Here is a 16,421-nt window from a genome sequence, read left to right as displayed (position 1 = left end):
AAAACAATTCTCATAAAAATCTGTCAGTTTAAACTAAAGATACAGTTCTGTTTTTTTGCATTGGATGCGTCTCAATCCACCGCATCCACCGATATCGCTCTTACGCATCTGCAGTGAAAGGCGGCAGAGCTAGAGCGGTGTTTGGCAGACCATTAGACATCCCCAAAATCTAGAGACTCGTCTGAAGGTAACTGGTACTGGAATAAAACATTTATGGAAGTATGGAGGAAGTTTTATGCCTACCCAAAATAAGTAGGTTAAATATGTGTAACATATACAGTTGAAGTCAGAAGTTTACATACACCTCAGCCAAATACATTTAAACTCAGTTTTTTACAATTCCTGACATTGAATCCTAGTAAAAATTCCCTGTTTTAGGTCAGTTAGGATCACCACTTTATTTTAAGAATGTGAAATGTCAGAATAATAGTAGAGAGAGCTTTTTTTTTCACCATCATTTGCAAATAAATTCATTAAAAATCCTACAATGTGATTTTCTGGATTTGTTTTCTCATTTTGTCTGTCATAGTTGAAGTGTACCTATGATGGAAATTACAGGCCTCTCTCATCTTTTTAAGGGGGAGAACTTGCACAATTGGTGGCTGACTAAATACTTTTTTGCCCCACTGTACATACACATACCTATATAGATATACATACTTTTTAAAGAATATACCTTTATTATTCCCTGCAAACCTTACCACCCTTCCCCCAATTGGAGTAAACTAATAAACACTTAGGCTTCTACCTTCAGTTTATACATCTTATACACATTTTACAGACATAATCTATTTTACAATAGTTATACTTTGTTTGTTTTTAGTCCTTCCTCTATTTCTGATGTCCATCCAGTTTGATTTCTATTTGTGACTGTGCTATTTCACAACATTTCTGAACCTATATACATTTTACAGACCCTGTATGTTCTACATTGGTTATCTTGTTATTAGTCCCACCCTTCAGCTCCATCCCATCTATCTCTCAACATCATCCATTTTGGATTTCTATTTGCCATGTAACGGTCCTGACCTGTTTTATGTTGTTTTTGTATGTGTTTATGGTCAGGGCGTGTGTTTTGGGTGGGCAGTCTATGTTTTCTGTTTCTATGTTGGTTTTGGTTGCCTGGTATGGCTCCTAATTAGAGGCAGGTGTTTTGCGTTCTCCTCTAATTAAGAGTCATATTTAGGTAGGGTGTTCTCACTGTTTGTTTGTGGGTGATTGTCTTCCGTATCTGTGTTATGTCTTGCACCATACGGGACTGTTCGGTTGTTCGTTTCGATGTAGTCTGTTCCTGTCCGTGAGTTTTACGTTTTAGTTAAGTAAGTTCATGTTCAGGTTTTTTTCGTCTACGTCGTTTTCTTGTTTTGTAATTTTGAAAGTGTTTCGTTTTTTTGTGTTGCCATCGTCGTGTTTAAATAAAAGATGGCTTATTTCCCGAATGCTGCATTTTGGTCTGATGATCCTTCTCTCCTCTCCTCGTCCGAGGATGAGGAGAACGACAGCCCTTACATGCCATATATTTTTCAACTGTGCTGTGATGCTTCACAAAATAATTGAACCTTTCTATTCTCATAGCTTCAACAGATTGTAAATTAAAAATAAATATTTTTGCTAAAATAATTATTATATTATTGATTGACTATGGCTTTTCAAATCACCCAGTACTGCTATCTGCAGCGTTAGTTCTAGGCAAATGTTGCAATTCTTCAGCCATTCCTAGACCTGTGACCAAAAACAAGCTACATACGGACAATACCAAAAAAATGATCTAATGACTCTGCCTCCTCACAGGAAAATCTGCAGAGCTGGGAAGATTGTATCCCCCATATATATACCATTCTATTGGTTGCAAGAATTTTGTATAGTAATTTAAAATTAACATTTTGAAGTTTTGAATCTGGTGTTTTGCGTATCAATTCATAAACCATGTGCCATGGAATGGGTACATCGAAAATCTCTTCCCAACTATTTTGCAATTTATATGGCACAGCTGTCAGTTTTTTGGTCCTTAAATGAAATTGGTATATGTTTTTATTTATCACACTTTTCTTTAACCATTTATGTTCTTTAATACAGGGCCGACATACAAGTTCCTTACTTTTTCCCCCTTATACTTTTTGTGGTAATGCTGCAATTAATTGATTGTGATTTTGGGTAGAGCAGACATTTCCATATGTCTGTGTTAGCTGCATGTGTGACAACTCCACAAGTCCTATTTATGATATCATTCACTAAAATTATAAATTTTTTCAACATTTCTTAGTGTATTATTAGTATATTTGAGTTATACCACAATATTTGTTGTCTTTTCAAGTGGATTAAACTGAAATTGCAACCAACTTTCTAAGGCTTGTTTAAAAAATAACGATATTTTGGAGATTATTACCTTTTCAAACAACCGAAAGTGAGCAGGTGTAATCTGAATAAAGGGAAAAGGCCATTCTTGAACATTGGATGAGACATTCGTACCAATCTACTAGAGAACCAGTTTGGATTTAAGTATAACTTTTGTATGACTGATGTCTTTAGTGAGAGGTCTAATGCTTTAATATTTAATCATTTCTGCACTCCGAATTCATATTCGTTATACAAATAGGCCCTTTTAATTTTGTCTGGCTTGCTGTTCCAAAATAATTGAATATTTTTTGTTCATATAATTTAAAAAGCAGGTCACTAGGTGTAGGCAAAACCATAAGCAAATAGGTCAACTGTGATATGACTAAAGAGTTAATACGGGTGATTTTTCCACAAATAGACAAGTATTTTCCTTTCCATGGTAGCAAGATCTTACCTATTTTTGCTAACTTTCGATAAAAATTTATTGGAGCGAGATCATTTCTTTCTTTTGGGATTTTTATACCGAGTATGTCCACATCTCCGTCAGACCATTTAATTGGTAAACTACACGGTAATGTAAAATGTGCATTTTTTTTGTGATCCAATAAGTAATATAGTACACTTCTCATAATTTAGTTTTAATCCAGAGAGGATAGCAAAAGTATCTAGATCCTCTGAGGCCGTGGAGAGATTATAATTGTGGTTTTAAAAGAAAACATGAATCATCAGTGTACAATGACACCTTCGTTTTAAGCCACGGATTTCTAATCCCTTAATATTATTGTTTGATCTAATTTTAACAGCTAACATTTAGTTGGCAATAATAAATAGATATGCCGATAGTGGACAACATTGTTTCACTCCTCTAGATTGTTTAAAACTTTCTGAGATGTAGACATTATTTACTATTTTACGCCTAGGGTTACTATACATAGCTTTAACCCATTTTATAAGAGATTCCCCAAAATTGAAATATTCTAGTCATTTATATATAAACTCCAGTCGTACTTTATCAAAAGCCTTTTCAAAATCAGCTATGAAAACCAGGCCTGGTGTCCCCGATATTTCAGATACTGGTGCTTTCTTATATGTATTGTCTAGATATAGGTCAGACACTTCAAAACCTTGTTCCTTGTGATTCATTTTTTGCATTTTTTTTTTGCCATTTAGGAATATGTTATTCAATGTGTTTATATGGGCTATTGTAGTAGCCAAATTTAATATTTTATCAAATCATTTATATATATATATATATATATATATTATGCCTAAAGGGGTCCTAAAAATCAAAATCAAATAGCTAAATGATCCATGGTATGACCATCTTAAAACAGCTTAGACTCTTACATTTTTTTATTACTGGGCTGGAGATGTTACTCCTCCGATGCTGTTCCTCTTTCATAACATACAATGAATTGTAATTTTAAGCATTAACTTCATTGACGACAGTGTTTTTACAAAGTTTTGGTATTTTAACATACAAATGTAATCCTAAAGCCATTTACAAAAGCACACGGACAAACAAAACTTCTCTCAAGGTAAGAAAATGATTAAGATAGCGGTAAAAACCCAGCACACTATCCCTTTAGCTTTAAAAGGGCAACATTTCCCTACGCTCCCCCACTCCCCTGCAGCATCTAATCCTCATTCCCAAACTAAATGACGTGAACCTGGCTCAATCTACTGGCACTGCTCACCTAGACAAAACAATTTAGCAGATCTGTCCCTGATACGTCATCTAGGGGAACAATAATAAATAATGTAACTTTTGAACAGGTGCTTACCCACACAATTGTCTTCTTTGATGGTTTCTCTGAGTCTTTGAAGAATATTTTCCACAGGCTTTTGATGAGGAGCAAGACACTTGGTGCAATCACTGCACAGCTGACACTGAGGAGGGCGCATGGCTTTTGGTCAGCTGAGACTGTATAGGTGGCGTTACTTGACAGTGTTACCAGGAGCAGAAAGGATCCCTGCAAATATAATAGAGATATGAAATTGGGATAATATTGGTAAGTCTTCAAGACTTGATATTTACGACTCAAATTAGTTGTTAAAAAAACATGTACAAAGATAATAAATACACAGCTTTGTGATCTGACAAGATTGTGTGAAGCAGGGCTCCACTGCAAAAGAGACATGATCTCAATGGGGACTTCCCTGTGAAATCAAGGTTCAATTAAATAAGGTGGATAGATTCCGTGTGTGTGTGGTGTGTAGACATATCTCCGTGACACCGCTTTATAAGTATAGCCAGTTATTATTTAGTTAATACGTAGTTTATGAATAATTTACAAAAAGTGATGCTTTAGCACATCCCAGCTCACTCTTGACAAACACCCCAAATAACAATTCCATCATCCGCAGGTCTGTCGTTTTAATCATCTAGGCTGGCTGTCTGTAGAGATAAGGGATGTATTAATCCAACTTGGTATGGTACACAATCATTACTGACTCAGCGCCCAGGTACCTATCTAACTACTTTTATTAGAGATGTCCACCAATTCAACACCAGAGCCAGAGACTGATAATGACTGGTAAAAACACATTTTTTATATACCGGTGCTTTTGAGTGGCACAAACTTCCAAAGCAACTTAAAGCTTTTCTGACCATAACTTAATTTAAAAAGAATGTCAAAAGCTGGCTATGATTGAACAATAGAACCATTTTCATATCTGTATCTATGTAATGTATCTATTTAAAGTATGTATGTAATACATTTTGTAACAAGCACTGTGCTATCACTGTCATGTTTTTAAAATGCATGTTCTGTGTGTATATGTATTTTTATTACTGGCAAATAAAATCAATCAATCAATTTACGTGTTTATGAGTTATGAGTTTTCAATGATATATGAACTACATATTATGTAAAAAGTAACTGTTCTAACTACTTCTAAATCCTTTGCAAACCTCTTAAAGGCTCCTTAAATGTAAAGTTTTACCAATAGTTTTGTAGTTGCAAACAAATATCCTTCCTTAAACCAAAACATCTTACCTTACTAAATATGGCAAGAGCAAATACAAGAAGGGCAACAATAAAGAAGGAAAGCCATTGCAGAAGTTTCACTAGTTTTCGAGAAGTCTGTTCATCCTGGATGACAGGGACATCTTTTCCCACGTCCCAAGATCTCCTAAAAGGCAGAGAGAAAAGTGAATGGTGAAAATTAACTGTGGTGATGGACTAATTATTTAACTCAAAATTTAGCCTACTCAAACTTGATACTTTCTTAAAATCACAAATTACATTTAGATAGAGCATCAATTTAGCAGAGTAAAACAATTGGTACTATGGTGAATTACCTGAGAACATGTTCTTCATCCACATTCATCTCATCCATATTTGTGCTGTTTGTATGCATGCATACAGTAGAACCCTGCTGGCTTATATTTATAGTGCAGTCTGGGTGTGGGTGAAAATCTGCATATTATCAAGTTGAAGGAAGTTTCAGCTGAACTTTGCCAACTTCGTTGTTAATTATTTCCGGGGAGAGGGTTAGTTAAGGTTAGGTAATGAGTCAGGTGCATGGGGTTAAGTGGTAGAGTGTGGGGAGAGTTTAGTGGTAGGGTTAGCTACCATTTAAAATAAAAAAGAATAAAGGCCAAAATTTAAAACAAAAGGGATGAAGGCCAACATTTAAACGAAAGGGATGATGGCCAACATTTAAACGAAAGGGATGATGGCCAACATTTAAACGAAAGGGATGAAGGCCAACATTTAAACGAAAGGGATGATGGCCAACATTTAAAACAAAAGGGATGAAGGCCAACATTTAAACGAACGGGATGAAGGCCAACATTTAAACGAAAGGGATGATAGCCAACATTTAAAACAAAAGGGATGATGGCCAATATTTAAAACAAAAGGGATGAAGGCCAACATTTAAACGAAAGGGATGAAGGCCAACATTTAAAACAAAAGGGATGATGGCCAACATTTAAAACAAAAGGGATGATGGCCAACATTTAAAACAAAAGGGATGATGGCCAACATTTAAAACAAAAGGGATGATGGCCAGCATTTTTCTATCGAAACAAGTAGAACAATTTATCGTGGGGCTTATTTTTTCGTATCAATGCACTCTTGAAGAAAATGGAGGGATAAACTTGTTGATTTAAAAAGCCTTTGTTTGTCCTGTCATTTCGGTAGAAATCTAAACAACATGGAAAACAAACACCAACATGTTTTGGCTGGTATCTGCCTATAACAGGGCATAAAGATTGTATCAAACCTTTCCCCCCAGCCGAAATGCATTGGTGTTTGTTTGGTAGTCATTTGTCTATTTTCTGACAGTCATAGCCTACCCTTTTTAAGGAGCTACCATGTCTCCATGGCCTCACAGTTTTTACCCATTAGAGGGCACCACCACAATTGTTTTTGCACCATTGCTTATTGTAAAGATGTGATGCTATCTTGTCACGTCTCTCATAAATAGAGTTTTTAATCTCAATGGGAGGATTTAGGATAAATAAACCAAATGAGTATTTCTTGATAACAGATGAAGCAGCTTCTCTATAAACCCCGATCAGTATCATCATCATACATGCTCATAATCTTCCTTGACAACCACATCATTCCACTGAGTAGAACATTAGTGGGTGAGTAACGACAGGTGCGGTCCGTATCCCAGTACTTAACACAGAAGAGTGGAATGAGTGGAATGTCTCATCGACAATTCCTAGTATTGTATATGTGGCAGGAAACAACGTTTAAATTGTGGTTTCCCCATTGTGGTAGGTATAGTAATCAATGTGTTTAAACATGTTCCCATCCAACCTTTTTACGCTAGCAAAGTCATGCCATATTAAAAGAGAACTCACGACAGGTGTAATGGAAACATGTGATGTCGGTACAATTTCATATTTGTCCTCAGACAATATTGATATAATAATGTTGAAAACTTGCAGTTGCGATGCTATGTTGTGTGGAAAAGCATGCACGGTTTATTAGGCTATAGAGGGTGGTGAAAGTGCACGTGATGAGCTTGATGCTTCTTTCCAATAAATACCCTCGTCACACACAAATACCATTCCTGTTCATGTACCCTTCCTGCTCACGGTAATTCACCGTTAATTAACAAGACAATATTTTGGGCTCCCGAGTGGCGCAGCGGTCTAAGGCACTGCATCTCAGTGCTAGAGGTGTCACTACAGACCCTGGTTCGATTCCAGGCTGAATCACAACCATCTGTGATTGGGAGTCCCATAGGGCGGCGCACAATTGGTCCAGCGTAGTCCGGGGTAGGCCGTCATGGTAAATAAGAATTTGTTCTTAACTGACTTGACTAGTTAAATAAAGGCACTTTTTTTTTAAAGACAAGATATGCTTTTAAGTCCTGTACCATTATTTTATATTATATAATTTTATAGTAAGAAGAATATAATTCAACTCATTATATTAATTCAGGTTTTATTTCTTGGGCTTTGGTTCAAATAAAGTTGAAGTCGGAAGTTTACATACACCTTAGCCAAATACATTTAAACTCAGTTTTTCACAATTCCTGACATTTAATCCAAGTAACAATTCCCTGTTTTAGGTCAGTTAGGATCACCACTTTATTTTAAGAATGTGAATTGTCAGAATAATAGTAGAGAGAATGATTTATTTCAGCTTTTATTGCTTTCATCACATTCCCAGTGGGTAAGAAGTCAATTAGTATTTGGTAGCATTGCCTTTAAATTGTTTAACTTGGGTCAAACATTTCGGGTAGCCTTCCACAAGCTTTCCACAATAAGTTGGGTGAATTTTGGCCCATTCCTCCTGACAGAGCTGGTGTAACTGAGTCAGGTTTGTAGGCCTCCTTGCTCGCACACACTTTTTCAGGTCTGGCCACAACTTTTCTATAGGATTGAGGTCAGGGCTTTGTGATGGCCACTCCAATACCTTGACTTTGTTGTCCTTAAGCCATTTTGCCACAACTTTGGAAGGTTGCTTGGGGTCATTGTCCATTTGGAAGACCCATTTGCGACCAACTTCCTAACTGATGTCTTGAGATGTTGCTTCAATATATCCACATAATTTCTCTCCCTAATGATTCCATCTATTTTGTGAAGTGCACCAGTCCCTCCTGCAGCAAAGAACCCCCACATCATGATGCTGCCACCCCCCTGTGCTTCACGGTTGGGATGGTGTTCTTCGGCTTGCAAGCCTCCCCCTTTTTCCTCCAAACATAATGATGGTCATTATGGCCAAACAGTTCTATTTTTGTTTCATCAGACCAGAGGACATTTCTCAAAAAAGTACGATCTTTGTCCCCATGTGCAGTTGCAAACTGTAGTCTGGCTTTTTTATTGCGGTTTTGGAGCAGTGACTTCTTCCTTGCTGAGCGGCCTTTCAGGTTATGTCGATATAGGACTCGTTTTACTGTGGATATAGATACTTTTGTACCTGTTTCCTCCAGCATCTTCACAAGGTCCTTTGCTGTTGTTCTGGGATTGATTTGCACTTTTCACACCAACGTATGTTCATCTCTAGGAGACAGAACGCGTCTCTTTCCTGAGCGGTTTGATGGATGCGTGGTCCCATGGTGTTTATACTTGCGTACTATTGTTTGTACAGATGAACGTGGTACCTTCAGGCATTTGGAGATTGCTCCCAAGGATGAACCAGACTTGTGGAGGTCTACAAAAAAAAAAAATTGACGACTTGGCTGATTTCTTTTGATTTTCCCATGATGTCAAGCAAAGAGGCACTGAGTTTGAAGGTAGGCCTTGAAATACATCAACAGGTACACCTCCAATTGACTCAAATAATGTCAATTAGCTAATCAGAAGCTTCTAAAGCCATGACATCTTTTTCTGGAATTTTCCAAGCTGTTTAAAGGCACAGTCAACTTAGTGTATGTAAACTTCTGACCCATTGGAATTGTGATACAGTGAATTATAAGTGAAATAATCTGTCTGTAAAAAATTGCTGGAAAAATGACTTGTGTCATGCACAAAGTAGATGTCCTAACCGACTTGCCAAAACTATAGTTTGTTAACAAGAAATTTGTGGAGTGGTTGAAAAACGAGTTTTAATGACTCCAACCTAAGTGTATGTAAACTTCCGACTTCAACTGTATAGGCCTGTGCATAAGCTCTAATATGCATATGGGGGTTATGAATTAATCATCACCTTAGAAAGCACTGTCCATTTAGTTGTGTTAGGCTTTGAAACAACATCCACAACTACTTTGTTTCCCACTCAGTTTCAACCTGTTTCAAAATAGATCAATCACAGTGAGGTGAGTTTTAGAAGCACATACTGTTTTGATGATAAGTGTCTGATGTGATTTTCGATTGCATCAGCATTGATGTCAGAGTGGTTAGAGGGACAATAGAGCCCTGAGTACCAGGCCATTAGCGACCTGATGGTCATTAGCGAGTTGGGTACTACTAACACGTATCCAGTGCATAAAAGGAGATTACCGTGACTCAATGGTCACATAGAATTTTACAACACAGTGACGTGACGATTAAAAAGGTGGACAGGTGTGCAGCTGAACACACTGCTAGACCGACTGTTATTTACCTCATTCGAACACCGAATGTTAGCCTATCTAAAGTGAAATGGCAAATTTCAAGTTCTTGCACATGTACACTTCAGGGTAGATGTTCCCTATTGGAAATATGCAAAAACATGGCTGCGTTCCGTACAAAAAAACTGTGTGCAACATTCAATTAAAGGAAATATAGCTGTTCTGAACGACCAGTTGAAATACAGGGAAGGGTTGGATTGTGGGTTCAAAATGTACCACTGCCATTTAAATACGCCACTTGTTACTTCAAGCCATACCCCGCCACCCCCTACCTAATGGAGCAAACGTACCCCAAGATCTGTTCAGGAACGTTGAAGAACGTTTTGTTGAAACGTGTCGTTCAGTCCAAACCGTCACGCAACGTAGCACATTTTTTTGCGAACTGAACGCATCCCATTCTTAAGCACACCTAAAAAATGTATACATTTTTTTAATGTAAAAGAAACAATCCAAATAAAAAAAATATTACGTTGATTAATTGTAGACATGGTATTGATACTAATCACACATTGTAGGCCAGTCTAATTTATAAAGGGGGCTGAGAAACTTACAGAGATTTCTTCAAATTGTATTGTGTTACAGCCATGAGTCTTCTTGGGTAAGTCTCTAAGAGATTTACACACCTGGATTGAGCAATATTAGCCCATTAATCATTTTCATAATACTTCAAGCTCTGTCAAGATGTTGGGGAGAATTGCTAGACAGCAACTTTCAAGTCTTGCCATACATTTGTAAGCACATTTAAGACAGAACTGTATCTAGGCCACCTGTCCTGCTGAAATGTGAATTCCTCAACCCAGTGTCTGGTGTAAAGCAGACTGCAGGCTTCAGACTTTTTCACACTTTTATAAAGATGCATTTAATGTATGATGTCAATGTATGGTTTTATTTAGCCATCTTTTTTTATTTTCCCCTTCCTCTTGTTTTTGTTTCTTTGTTAGTACTTGTAGGTTATTTTATGATGTGATTCACTTTGTTACTTGTATTGAAAAGCGCTATACAAGTAAAGTTATTATTATTATTATTATTATTACATCCACCCAACTCAAAAGGTAGGCAGTGATAAATATTAAGGAAAAAAGAGAGGTGAGGATTTTCCCCAGAAACCCTCCCATGGCAGGACATTACATGTCTTCCAGGTAGGAGCACACACCCATCAATTACAAATGCATTATTGGCATGCCTAACCCTAAAGTATGCAGCAATGTGACTTTTTTCTCTGTATATGCTTCACCTTGGTGACGTCATCCGCAACCATAACTTTCAGGTTCACTGCTATGCGGATAACACAGCTCTGTTTCCAATCAGACCCAGTGACCAAGCTAGCGTAGCTGCCCTTCACAAGTGTCTTTCTGACATCAAATGTTGGATGTCTGACAATTCTCTCTAGCTCAATGATAAAAATCTGGGGTTGTTGTGTTTGGCCCCCACCTTGCTAAAACTCAGATTGTAAATAACCTTGGTAATTTCTCCACAAATGTAAAGCCTATGGGCAGAAACCGTATTGTCTTCTTTGACCCTGACCAAAAGCTGCATGTAAAAAAGGTTTTCCAGTCCTGCTTTAATTATCCAAGAAATATAGCTAAAGTCAAGTCTGTTATCTCAGTCACTGATCTGGAGAAACTTCTAATCTCAGCAAAAATAAATATATTTTTCAAAGATATTTCATAAAAGTCCAAATAACTTCACAGATCTTCATTGTAAAGGGTTTAAACACTGTTCCCCGTGCTTGTTCAATGAACCATAAACAATTAATGAACACACACCCGTGGAACGGTCGTTAAGACACTAACAGCTTACATAAGGTAGGCAATTAAGGTCACAGTTATGAAAACTTAGGACACTAAAGAGGCCTTTCTACTGACTCTGAAAACACCCACAAAATAAAGATGCCCAGGGTCCCTGCTCATCTGCGTGAACGTGCCTTAGGCATGCTGCAAGGAGGCATGAGGACTGCAGATGTGGCCAGGGCAATAAATTGCAATGTCCGTACTGTCAGACGCCTAAGACAGCGCTACAGGGAGACAGGACAGACAGCTGATCGTCCTCGCAGTGGCAAACCACGTGTTACAACACCTGCACAGGATCGGTGCATCCGAACATCACACCTGCGGGACAGGTACAGGATGGCAACAACAACTGCCCGAGTTACACCAGGAACGCACAATCCCTCCATCAGTGCTCATACTGTCCGCAATAGGCTGAGAGAGGCTGGACTGAGGGCTTGTAGGCCTGTTCTAAGGCAGGTCCTCACCAGACATCACCGGCAACAACGTCACCTATGGGCACAACCCCACCGTCGCTGGACCAGACAGGACTGGCAAAAAGTGTTCTTCACTGACGAGTTGCGGTTTTGTCTCACCAGGGGTGATGGTCGGATTCATGTTTATCGTCAAAGGAATGAGGGTTACACCGAGACCTGTACTCTGGAGCGAGATCGATTTGGAGGTGGAGGTTCCATCATGGTTTGGGTCGGTGTGTAACAGCATCATCGGACTGAGCTTGTTGTTATTGCAGGCAATCTCATCGCTGTGCGTTACAGGGAAGACATCCTCCTCCCTCATGTGGTACCCTTCCTGCAGGCTCATCCTGACATGACCCTCCAGCATAACAGTGCCACCAGCCATACTGCTCGTTCTGTGCATGATTTCCTGCAAGACAGGAATGTCAGTGTTCTGCCATGGCCAGCGAAGAGCCTGGATCTCAATCCCATTGAGCACGTCTGGGACCTGTTGGATTGGAGGGTAAGGGCTAGGGCCCTTCCCCCCCAGAAATGTCTGTGAACTTGCAGGTGCCTTGGTGGAAGAGTGGGGTAACATCTCACAGCAAGAACTGGCAAATATGGTGCAGTCCATGAGGAGGATGCAGCTGGTGGCCACACCAGATACTGACTGTTACTTTTGATTTTGATCCCCCTGTGTTCAGGGACACATTAGTCCATTTATGTTAGTCACATGTCTGTGGAACTTGTTCAGTTTATGTCTCAGTTGCTAAATCTTGTTATATATTTATATATGTTGTATATACAAATATTTGCACATGTTAAGTTTGCTGAAAACAAACGCAGTTGACAGTGAGAGGACTTTTCTTTTTTTGCTGAGTTTACATGCTTTTATTTCCTCACGCCTAGATTACTGTAACTCGTTTTATACCTTATATCTCAGTCAGAAATCACTCCATCGTCTAATAAGTTGTTATTATTACTATTATATCCACTTAACTCAAAAGGTAGGCAGTGATAAATAATAAGGAAATAAAGAGAGGTGAGGATTTCCCCACAGAAACCCTCGCATGCCATGACATTACATGTCTTCCAAGTAAGAGCACACCCCCATTAGTTACACATACATTATAGGCATGCTCACCCCTAAGGTATGCAGCAATGTGACTAGCCCTAGACGAACTCCAGAGGCGAAATTGGCTCAAGCAGCCAAAGAAATCCAAGGTTCCATCCAAAAGTGAATTGATTGTCGATTGCTATACGGTTTTGGAAATATTAGGCTGTATACTTTCATAAAGTCACATCTGCTCCTGCCACGCCCTCTAATGCTCATCCGGTGTCTCCTTGACCTGCCGCCACTCCCCCAGTGCTCTCTCCCTCTCCCTCTCCCTCCCTCTGTGTGTGTGTGTGTGTGTGTGTGTGTGTGTGTGTGTGTGTGTGTGTGTGTGTGTGTGTGTGTGTGTGTGTGTGTGTGTGGTCGGAGACAGAGCACATCCCCACCAGCTGCAACCTGTTCCATAATCAAGACCTCTACAAATACTCAGTCCTGCTATTTCCACACTGCCAGATCGTAATCTCTGCTCAGTCAGTCCATGTTTCTAGCCGTTTGTTCCTGTTGTCCTGTTGTGCCTGTTTTCCCTTGCCTGATGCAGTTTTCCTCTCCGCTACAGTTCTGCCCGCTCTGACTCTGGTCCCTGTCTCCAGTCCGACTTCTCGTCAGTCCTGCTACTCTGTCCTGGATTCCCCACTCTACACTCCCTTGGATTCCCCTCCGGACCTGCTTACCCTGTCCCCACACCTCTCGCTCCAGCCTCAGCCTTCGCACCTGGTTTCCAGCAACCCGCCTGAGCTTCCCCTGGCCTGCACTCAATCTTCCTCCCGTGTTTCAATAAATACCTTGGTTACCTCATTCCAGTCTCCTTGTCTGAAACTGCTCTTGGGTTCACCTGTTCCGCTCCGCGTGACACGTAACGCATCAAATATAAGTTTATATTTGTCTAAAATAGCACTCATGTTAAGAATATGGCCACGCTTAGCCTGTGTCTTATATGGTTTGTAATCAATTGTTCATTTTCCACACAATATCTAGCCTAGGTTGGATTTCAGGCTACTCAAGTATTGGATTGCTTGGATTTTTCCATCTTCTTTTGCATCAATTAACTGATTAGAAACAGGTACCCAGTAAAAGATAGTGTGAAACTTTGTGAGAGAATCTTAATTGTTAAAGGAAAAGTCAAGAAAACACAAAATATCTCAAATTCCAACACATGTCAACAAGGTCCTGTGGATAGGGGCATGGAATCGGTTTGGAATCAGGCAAGAGACGCAGTCTTGTACATACAGAAGGGTCCAGGGTGAGGGAGTTATTTCTAAACACGCAACAGCTACAGCTTTGATTGTCTTAATGACACATAAGGCCTTCTGTATTCTTCAAGAGCGGAGGGAGAGCAGACACACTCTGAGTACTGTACATGTGTGAGGTACAAAAAATAATAAATGTTACAATTCAACAAAACTTGCTGCAGCAGTGGCTTATAAACACTAAACAAAAGTGGAAGAGCATTCATTATTCAGTTGTTCAAAAGAAGGGCAAACATCACATAGTCCAGTCACATTATTATGAAGTAGACCGTGTCTATTTCTTGATTCCTGTCACTCTGGATAATCCTTTCAGTTTCCACATGGATTCCACATGGATGGGGGGGGGGGGGGGGGGGCACATTTAATGCAATGCATGCACTACTTTACAGCAATTCATACACCAATGGTCCTAGCTTACACCACTTTGATTGCACAACTCATGATTTATATACAAATTGAAAGCTGCCACATTTATGAAAACCTTTTATCAAGTATATCTCCCTAGCTCCCTAGTTAGCTTAGTCAGTAACTGCTGTGTACTGTAGACTAAAGCAAATTATTTGTCACGACTTCTTCCGAAGTCGATGCCTCTCCTTGTTCGGGCGGTGCTCGGCGGTCGACGTCACCGGTCTTCTAGCCATCATTGATCTATGTTTCATTTTCCATTGGTTTTGTCTTGTCTTCCTACACACCTGGTTCCAATCCCATTCATTATTTGTTGTGTATTTAACCCTCTGTTTCCACTCATGTACTTGTCAGAGATTGTTTATTGTTATGTTCGTGTTTCATGGATTGGTGTGCGACGGGTTCTTGTACCCACGTTTATTTTATTATGGACTTTGGTTTTGGAGTTTTTGTCTTAAGTTATTAAAATACTCCATTTATACCAAGTTTGATTCTCCTGCGCCTAACTACCCTGCCACCTACACACACGTCATGACAGAATCTCTGACCCAAAATATGAAGTCAGCAGGAGAAAATACCCCCGGACATGGAGGTGGAGGAACGCGTCCAGGAGCATACGGAGAAGCTTTACCATCTGGGCGTCGCCATGGATCGCGTTGTCCAGACAATGGACCGCTGGGAGAGACAGGGAGTTCTTCCAGTGCCTCCACCAGCACAACCGGGGTCTCTCTTGAGTGCCCCTTTTCCGCCTGAACCCAATGGGATCCGTCTTGCCATGGCACGGGGTTACGACGGAAGTGCTGCCAACTGCCAGGGTTTCCTCCTCCAATTAAACCTTTATCTGGCCACGGTCCAACCAGCTTCATTGGACGTTGAGAAGTTTTTCGCCCTCGTCTTGTGTCTCACCGGGAGAGCACTGGAGTGGGCCAACGCTGTGTGTGGAGGGGAAGATGCGGCGTTGGACCATTTTGAGGAGTTCACCCGTAGTTTCCGGGCAGTCTTCGACCACCCACCCGAGGGCAGAGTGGCGGGTGAGTGTCTCTATCATCTGAGGCAGGAGACGAGGAGCGCCCAGGAGCTTGCCCTGGAGTTTAGGACCCAGGCTGCCGGCACGGGATGGAACAACAGGGCCCTGATTGACCATTACCACTGCAGTCTACGCGAGGACGTCCGTCAGGAGCTGGCCTGCACGGACATCACCCTCTCCTTCGACCAGCTGGTGGACCTGTCCATCCGGCTGGACAACATGCTGGCTACTCGCGGACATCCAGATCGGGGCCTGGTGGTTCCATCCTCCCGCACCCCCTCTCCGATATCCATGGAGCCGGGAGGGACGGTGCGCAGGGAGACCGGAGGGGGTTCCCGCTCGTGCACCATCTGTGGCCGCAGAGGGCACACTGCTGGTCGGTGCCAGGTTGGTTTCTCTGGGAATCAAGGCAGCAGACAGGGCGCTCTTGCGTCACCCCAGGTGAGTCAGCACCATTCTCACCCAGCGCCCTCTGTCGCACATATATTTGTGTGTGTCACTTCTCCTGGTTAGCTTATCATAACCCCACTGTTTCTAGGCCACAGAGGG

The 16,421-nt window shown here is 40.5% G+C and overlaps 1 protein-coding gene across 1 annotated transcript in view; it reads right to left on the bottom strand.

Moving 5' to 3' along the window:
* Positions 1 to 15,989, bottom strand: part of LOC129830593 (chitin synthase chs-1-like) — a 42,358-nt gene extending 26,369 nt beyond the window's left edge. Inside the window, 2 exon segments of the mRNA XM_055893154.1 lie at positions 4,122 to 4,179; positions 15,859 to 15,989. Coding sequence (XP_055749129.1) covers positions 4,122 to 4,179; positions 15,859 to 15,989 — 189 coding nt within the window.
* Positions 15,990 to 16,421: the final 432 nt, after the last annotated feature.

Source organism: Salvelinus fontinalis, chromosome 32 (assembly GCF_029448725.1).
Source record: "Salvelinus fontinalis isolate EN_2023a chromosome 32, ASM2944872v1, whole genome shotgun sequence".
Lineage (NCBI taxonomy): Eukaryota > Metazoa > Chordata > Actinopteri > Salmoniformes > Salmonidae > Salvelinus > Salvelinus fontinalis.
This window is presented reverse-complemented; position numbering and strand designations above follow the sequence as displayed.